This window comes from Otolemur garnettii, unplaced genomic scaffold (genome assembly GCF_000181295.1).
Source record: "Otolemur garnettii isolate 467f Iridium unplaced genomic scaffold, OtoGar3 scaffold00043, whole genome shotgun sequence".
In the NCBI taxonomy this organism is placed as follows: Eukaryota; Metazoa; Chordata; class Mammalia; order Primates; family Galagidae; genus Otolemur; species Otolemur garnettii.
In genome coordinates, this window is record NW_003852438.1 from 9,685,546 (window position 1) to 9,694,266 (window position 8,721).

Sequence of the window (8,721 nt, forward strand, 5' to 3'; positions counted from 1 at the left end):
CCTGTTTCAAATGCTGCTGTAACAGCCTCCTTTCTCTAAGGACACTGTCCCCAGTCAAGCCTGTATTACTTGATTTTCTGCCAAACTTCATTACTCAGAAAATTAATGATTCTTGAATGTAGGTCACAATGGACCATTTTTGCAATTAGTGACATTCTTGGCAAGTCAAAAAGAAAAGTCATGCTCGATACTGTAAAAGCATTTCTCTCTGTCCTGATGATTTAAAATCACTTCCACCAGTAGATAAGGATCCTAAAATTCTCATTTCAGTGATGGAGACAGTAAGAAATTATTTGGAAGCTTATCACAATACTAAACCCATCCTGAGGAAGCCTATCCGGTTTGTTGGAGGTAGAAATCACAGAGAGCTCTACGCATTCCCAGAAATGCTAATGAATGTGAAGACATAAATACCTTTAAAAACATCACTTTTAACACTGAAGTCTTACTATTTCTTTGTTTGACCAACAGAAACTTTGATATACTAACAAAAGAGTAAGTATGATAAAGTTTATATCTTTGATTGTAATATTCTAGGTTATATTTTACTCTGGAAAATACATGGATTTAAGTGATAATTTATTAATTTTCAACATATTCAAGATATATTTATAAAATGTAATTTTTTAGAATGAATTTCCCTTGTGTAGATAACTTTTGCCTGGAAGGTTTTTATTCACAAAATACATAAATAAATCTACATTTAACTTAATATAAAAATTATCTAGGTTAACTTTGGCTATTTATCTATTCAAACTCAAATTAAAAATAAAGTATCTTACCAGGCACGGTGGCTCACACCTGTAATTCCAGCACTTTGGAGGCTGAGGCAGGTGGATTGTCTGAGCTGAACAGTTGAGCAAGACCAGCATGAGTAAGAGTGAGACCCCCATCTCTAAAAAATGGGTGGGTGTTGTGGCGGGCACCTATATTCCCAGCCACTTGGGAAGCTGAGGCAAAAGAATCACTTGAACCCAAGAAATGGAGGTTGCTGTCAGCTAAGTTGCCACAGCACTCAACCAAGAGTGATCAAGTGAGACTCTGTCTCAAAAAAAAAGAAAAAGAAAAAAAGGAAAATGGCACACCTCCAAATGGTGCTTACCATAAATGCAGCTGCCAGAGCTAGAGTTGCTCTGGGTGAATCAATGAGTGAGTGACTATTGAATGTGAAGGCCTACCTAGGTCATTATTGTACACTACTATAGACTTTATAAGTACGGTACACTTAGGCTACACTAAATTTTGTTTTTTATGGAACAATCACATTGTGCTTGAGTGTCATCTCTGAGCAGGGGCCATGCTAATCTCCATGTCACTTCACTTTTAGTAAGTGTGCTGCAGAAGCAATCACAGACAAATGAACTATTTTTAAATTTGTTCATTTTTCAATAATAAATTAACATTAGTTTATTGTAACTTTTTACTTTGTAAACTTAAAATTTTTTTTAACTTTTTGACTCTTGCAATAACATTTAGCCTTAAACACAAACACATTGAATAGCTGTACTAAAATATTTCTTATTGGGCCAGGTGCTGTGGCTCACGACTATAATCCTAGCACTCTAGGAGGCCAATACTGGTGGATCCCTCAAGCTCAGGAGTTTGAGACTAGCTTGAGCAACAGGGAGGCCCAGTCTCTTAAAAAAAGCCGGGTCAGCTTGGCACCCATAGCACAGTGGTTATGGCCCCAGCCACATGCATTTAGGCTGACGGGTTCGAACCCAAGTCAGGCCAGCTAAACAACAATGACAACTAAACAAAAAAAAGCCAGGCGTTATGGCAGGCACCTGTAGTCCCAGCTACTTGGGAGGCTGAGGCAAGAGGATCACTCGAACCCTTGAATGTGAGATTGCTGTGAGCTAAGCCACCACAGCACTCTACCAAGGGTGACCAAGTGAGACTCTGTCTCAAAAAAAAGTATATTTGTATATATAAAAGTATATATATACTTTGCCTAGGAGATTTAGAAAAAATCTTCCCCCTTCAACAAGGAATAATATATTGACCTATGTGCTAACATCTCGCTACAGATTCTTATGTTCACTTTGAACATTTATTTGAATGACAAAACAGACAGAAAACAATTACACTTCACTGATAATCTGTTTATTAACTTCTATTATGTAATAGATTATGAAAACTCAGAGAAAAGCATATGTATTTTGAGAATTGACAAATCCTCAAAGTTTGAAGAACTGCACGCATCACCTGAGTAATTAGGACAAAACATGTGAGGATGATAAGAGAGACAAAAAACAAACAAAAAGTTACATGTTCTTTATTTAAATTTTATATAAATAGCTGGTAGTTGTTGAATGAAATCCTCAATTTCCTAAGAGAATTGTAACTTTTGAATAGACCATGATCCTTAACTGGTGATCCTCTGTATTGGCAATGTTCTGAGCTATAAATAGTCACAACCAGTTCAGCTCCAACTTCAGTAGGAAGAGAACACAATAAGGTAAACAATAAAGTGAATAAGTAAATCTGTTCATAAACTAGTTTCCACAAGAGGAAAATAAATGGTATTCACCGGTGTCTGCAAACCTTAAGCTTTGAAATACTATTTGTATCTTAGAAACATTTTTGCCCCTACTTCAATGAAAATAAAACAATGCATTTGACTGGAAGTACAGGGAAAGAAGAGAAGGCATTCATAATTTTTGTTAACAGTAAAAGTGAAACATATGTTCAGTAATGATAATGCACAGATTCCGAAAACAAGGCAGACTGTGTACCCAGAGGTTGGGAAGCAAGGATGACAGGGATAAAGGTCATTCATAAGGATTAAATACACATAGCCTAAAAGAAAACCCAATGAACAAAAATCTTCGTTTGGAAAAAAGACCCCAACTTTTTATCTAGAGTCTACACAGTGAACCCAAATGATAGGTTATAGATTAGTATTATTTTGGAAAGGATCTCAAAATGTCAAGAAAAAAACATAAGACCAAGAGTGAGATTTTCCTATTTGGTTTGTAAGTAGTTATTAAACATTAAACTTTTTCAGCAATACTTAGTCCTACGGGTGAAGCAGAAGATGAACACAAAATGTAGAAAAGAAAGAATGAAAGAGAAAAAAGAGAAAGTTAAGATTAAAAGCGTGAATATGGTAAATTTTAGAACAGTTACAATAATCCCTTAAAACATCTCCACATATCACACAGATTGAAGAAAAGTCAGAGTTCAATGATGAGAAATGGTACAGTAACAACATTCATCCTTCTGGGACTCACAGACGACCCTCAGCTGCAGGTTCTAATTTTTATCTTCCTACTTCTCACCTACCTATTGAGTGTAACTGGGAACCTGACCATCATCACACTCACCTTTGTGGATTCTCACCTTAAAACACCCATGTACTTTTTCTTGAAAAATTTCTCCTTCTTAGAAATCTCGTTCACATCTGCTTGTATTCCTAGATACTTGTATAACATAGCAACAGGTGACAAGGTCATTACCTATAATGACTGCGTCATCCAAGTGTTTTTCATTGACCTCTGCGGAGTAACAGAATTTTTTCTCCTGGCTGCCATGTCCTATGATCGCTATGTGGCCATCTGCAAACCCCTGCACTATGTAACCATCATGAACAACAGAGTTTGCAGGATTCTTATCATCTGTTGTTGGATGGCTGGTTTATGCATAATAATCCCTCCACTTAGCCTGGGTTTAAATCTAAAATTTTGTGACTCTAACGTGATTGATCATTTTGGTTGTGATGCATTTCCCCTCGTGAAAATCTCATGCTCAGACACACGGTTCATGGAACAGACGGTTATCATCTGTGCTGTGCTGACCCTGAATATGACTCTGACTTGTGTAGTTCTCTCATACGCTTACATCATCAAGACAATTTTTAGATTCCCTGCTGTCCAGCAAAGGAAAAAGGCCTTTTCCACCTGTTCTTCCCACATGATTGTGGTTTCCATCACCTATGGCACTTGCATTTTCATCTACATGAATCCCACAGCAAAGGAAGAAGTGACTGTTAATAAAATAGTTTCACTGCTCATTTCTTCTATTTCACCTACATTGAACCCATTTATTTACACCCTGAGAAACAATCAAGTAAAGAAAGCCTTCAAGAACTCAATCAAAAGAATTGCATTACTCTCAACTAAGTAAACGAAAATATTTATAAGACATCTTACAAGAAAAAGATATAAAGCCAACGACACTTTATTTTTGAAGTTTAAAACCTTCTTTGTTTGTAAATAATATATAATTGAGTTACATTACTTTTCTTAAACTGGCTTCCATTGAGCCCTACTCAATCCATTTTTGTATCTATACCTTTCAAACGAAGATCTGATAGTTTTGCATGTCATAAGAAAACATCTATAAGAGATTTCTCAAATTATCATTTTGAAATAAAATTCATTTCATGATATTAAATTTTGATACATAATAAAAGTTATTACTCAAGAAAAAACAGGGCAATGTTCTTTGCAACTCTTATTCCAATACACATGATAATAATATTCAAACATGTGTAATAAGAGTAATTTTATGTAAAATCTAAAATGGATGAGTTTAGAATACATGTGGAAAGAGAATAACAGCATTTCTAATATTGAGAAAATAGAGAAAAACATTACTATTACAAACACATAAAAATACTAGATAAAATTTAAGAACTTTTTTTTAATCCATAGCTGAAATCATTAAAATTTCACAAATAAAAAGAGTCAAAAATAAACATTCAATAAAAGTAGAGCAGTAACCTATAAAATGACTTGTGGATGCTCAGAAGATCACAGATTGGGGGATGGGGAGTTGCATTATGGTCCCCAAAGGCTTAAGTTTAGAGTCTCAGAATCAGTGTATTCTGAGCATATCATAAAGTCAGAACTGTAAAATTATCACACACTCACTGAATGTCTACATTAAAAAATCCAGCCCATTTCCATAGTAAGATTACAATTTATTTTTTCTGGAAAGTATTGTCTGCTGTTTATGGAGCTATGAGTCAAGGGAAAAATAATCCCAAATGTATTTGATTCCCTGTAACTCCATAAGCATTTATAAAAACAATTAGGCATTTACAGTCTAAATTATCTCATTATAGTCTATGTTGTTAGATGTAAAACATTGAAAAATCTACACAAATATAATTGGTTGGAAATTAAGCTATTTATATCAAATTAGCTAACTGCTATCTAGAAAGCAATGAAACATAAACATGTCATTGAAAATTATTTGAAGTATTAAAAAAGCTAGTCAGAAGGAATTCTATTTTAAATATATCCATTATTTACAGAAATGTAAAGTAGATGAATAGAGAAACTTCTGTTTACCATAATATATGTAGCAAATAAAAAATAAAAGTAAATGGAAAATGTAACTTACTAAGGTAAAAACTGAAATCTATCAAATAACTTAAAGAAATTCAAAAGCTAGCTCTTTGAAAAGTTCAAAAGCATAAATATATCTCACTCCAATGGATGTAAATAAGTAAAACACAGAAATATTCAAAATTTTACTGGAAGATGTTAGACACGAAGTAATAGAAGAAAACAAAATAATCAGAATAAATATGCAAAAGAATACATCAAACTATTGCATTTGAGTAATGGTAAATCGTTATTATATTCACATTTTGCTTTTCTGAAGTCGAGCTATGCCATGCAATGGGTAGCAGCTACCATTTTTAAATTGGCCATGAATGTATCTCTTATCTGTTACTTTATCTTATAATTCATACTATGATACAGTAAATTTCTAATTTTTTAAGTTAGAAATTTAAAAATCAATAGAGTGAGTCAGTTCATTAAATCCTGCTAGTAGTGAGCAATTCATTTATTTTTCTTACGTTATCATTATGAAGTCATGTAAATATACATATTTGATATGTTTCCATGCATTGCAGCTATTATCCTTATTGATGCTGAAATTTGCCCAGATGGGGCCAATGAGACTTTTTCCAAGTTTGTTTGAAAGTCCAATTGATGCAAACTAGTAGTCTTTGATAGCTCCCTGAGTCTTTTGTATAAAAAATGTTTCAGGCCCAATTCTGCACAACTATCTCATCCTCCCAACTCCTGGCAGCCACTAATCTTTTAATAGTCTATATAGTTTAGTTCTAACTTTTTCATAATGTCATAGAGTTGGAATTGTGTGGTATGTAGCACTTCAAAATTGCTTATTTCACTTAGCAATATGCAGCTTATTGTCCTCCATTACTTCTCATGGCTTATCATTCCCTTATATGGATGCATTACAGTTCATTTATTCATTCCCCTACTGAATGACATATTAATTGCCTCCAATTTTTGGCAATTTTTAATAAAGCTGTTATAAACATTCATGGGAAGGCTTTTGTGAGAATTGGTTTTTAAATGTAAATTTTAAACTCATTTGGGTAAGTACCTAGGAATTTGACTATAGGTTAGTGAGGTAAGACTATGTTTACTTTTATTAAGAAAATGCAAAACTATCTTCCAAAGTGGCTATGCCAATGTAATCCTCAACAAATACCAAAGTCAAACTTTGAAGAACTTGAAAAAATATTCCTTCATTTCATATGGAACAAGAAAAATAAAACAAATAGCCAATGTAATTCTACAAAATAAGAACCAATCTGTAGACATCACATTACCAGACTTCAGGTTATACTATGTCTATAGTGATCAAAACAGCCAAAATAGTAGCATAAAACAGTGACAAAGATCAATGAAACAGAACAGAAAACCGAGAGATGAAACCAGTCTCATATTTCCATCTCACCTTTGATAAAGCAAACAAAATCATACACTGGGGGAAAAGACTCCCTATTCAATAAATGGTTCTGGGAGAATTGCTTAGCCATACGTAAAAGACTGAAACTTTACTTGCACCTCTCACCACTAACAAAAATTAACTCACACTGGATAAGAGATTTAAATCTAAGACACGAAACCATAAAACTCTAGAAGAAAGTGTAGGAAAAACTCTGAATCTTATCAGCCTAAGAAAAGAATTCATGAAGAAGACTCCATTGGCAATCACAGCAACAACAAAAATATCATCAAAGCAGAAAATAAATAAATAATGGACATAAGGAGGACTCTAAATCAAATGGACCTATCACATTTACAGAACATTCTACCCCAAACTACTGGATATACATTTTTCTCAGCATCACATTATATATCCTCCAAGATTGATCATATCTTGGGCTACAAACAGGTCTCAACAAATTCAATAAAATAGAAATCATACTATGTATATCCTCAGTACACAGTAGAATAAAACTAGAAATAAACCACAAGAGAAAGATTCACACCTACACAAACTCACAGAAATCAAACACCTGTTGCTGAATCATTATTGGGGAAAATCAAAAGATTCTTTAACTAAACAACAAAGGCAACACAAGCTACCAAAATTTATGGGACTCAGCAAAAACATTCCTCAGGGGAATAGTCATTGCCTTAAATGCTACATTAAAAAGATGTAAAGCAGTGCAGTGCCTGTAGCTCAGTGGCTAGTACACCAGCCACAGACACCAGAGCTGGCGGGTTCAAATCCAGCCTGGGCCAGCCCAACAACAAATGACAACTACAACCAAGAAATAGCCAGGCACTGTGGCAGGTGCCTATAGTCCCAGCTACTTGGGAGGCTGAGGCAAGAGAATCGCTTAAGCCCAGAAATTTGAGATTGCTGTGACCTATGATCCCATGGCATGCTACCCAGGGTGACAGCTTGAGAGTCTGACTCAAAAAATAAATAAAAAGATATAAAGCTCACAAATTAATAATCTAATGACACATCTCAAGGAACTAGAAAAGGAAAAGCAAATCAAACCCAAAACCAGCAGAAAAGAAGAAACAACTAAGGTCAAAGAAGAACTAAACAAATGGAAAACAAAATAACAAAAAAATACAAAGGATCCATGAAACAAAAAGTTTGTTCTTGAAAAGATAACAAAATTGATCAACTTCTTGCTAAATTAACCAGTAATAAAAGATAAAAAGATGAAATAAGCTCAATCAAAAATGAAAAAGGAGATATTAAAACTGATACCACAGAAATATCATCTGTAAATGCTATGAAAATCTCGGTTTGTGTATAAACTCAGAAAGATATAGGAAATAGATAAATTCCTGGAAACACACAACTTCCCAACACTCAATAGGGAAGAAATAGAACTTCTTAAATGACCATAACATAACAGTGATATTAGGGCAGTAATAAAAAATCTTTCAACAAAAAGGAAGCCCCAAAACATATAGATTCACAGCCAAATTTTGCCACATCTACGCAGAAGAACTGGTAACCATACTGCAGAAATTATTCCATAACATTAAGAAGTAGAGAATCTTTCCCAATTCATTCTATAAAGCCAGTATCACCTTGATAACAAAGCCAGGAAAGCACACAACAAGAACAACAACAAAACTACCAACCAATATCTTTTATGAGTAGAGACACAAAAATTCTCAATAAAATATGAGCAAACCAAATTCAGTACCACATCTCACACACACACACACACACACACAAATCCACCAGGGCCAAGTGGGCTTCATCCCAGGAATGTAAGCATGGTTCAACATAAGTAAATCAATAAATTTGATTTGCCACAAAAACAGAAGCAAAAACAAAGACCATACTATCAGTTCAATGATTCAGAAAAAGCATTCAACAAAATTCAGCATGCTTTCATAATCAAAGTTCTCAACAAAGTAGGCATAAAAGAAAAATTACTCGGCTTGGCACCTGTGGCTCAAGGAGCTA

General features: G+C 34.2%; 1 protein-coding gene across 1 annotated transcript; it reads left to right on the top strand.

The window, feature by feature from the left end:
• Positions 1-3,189: 3,189 nt before the first annotated feature.
• LOC100958493 (olfactory receptor 6C2-like) lies at positions 3,190-4,128 on the top strand. The gene has a single exon (XM_003790486.1). The coding sequence runs from the start codon at positions 3,190-3,192 to the stop codon at positions 4,126-4,128; it is 939 nt and encodes a 312-aa protein (XP_003790534.1).
• Positions 4,129-8,721: the final 4,593 nt, after the last annotated feature.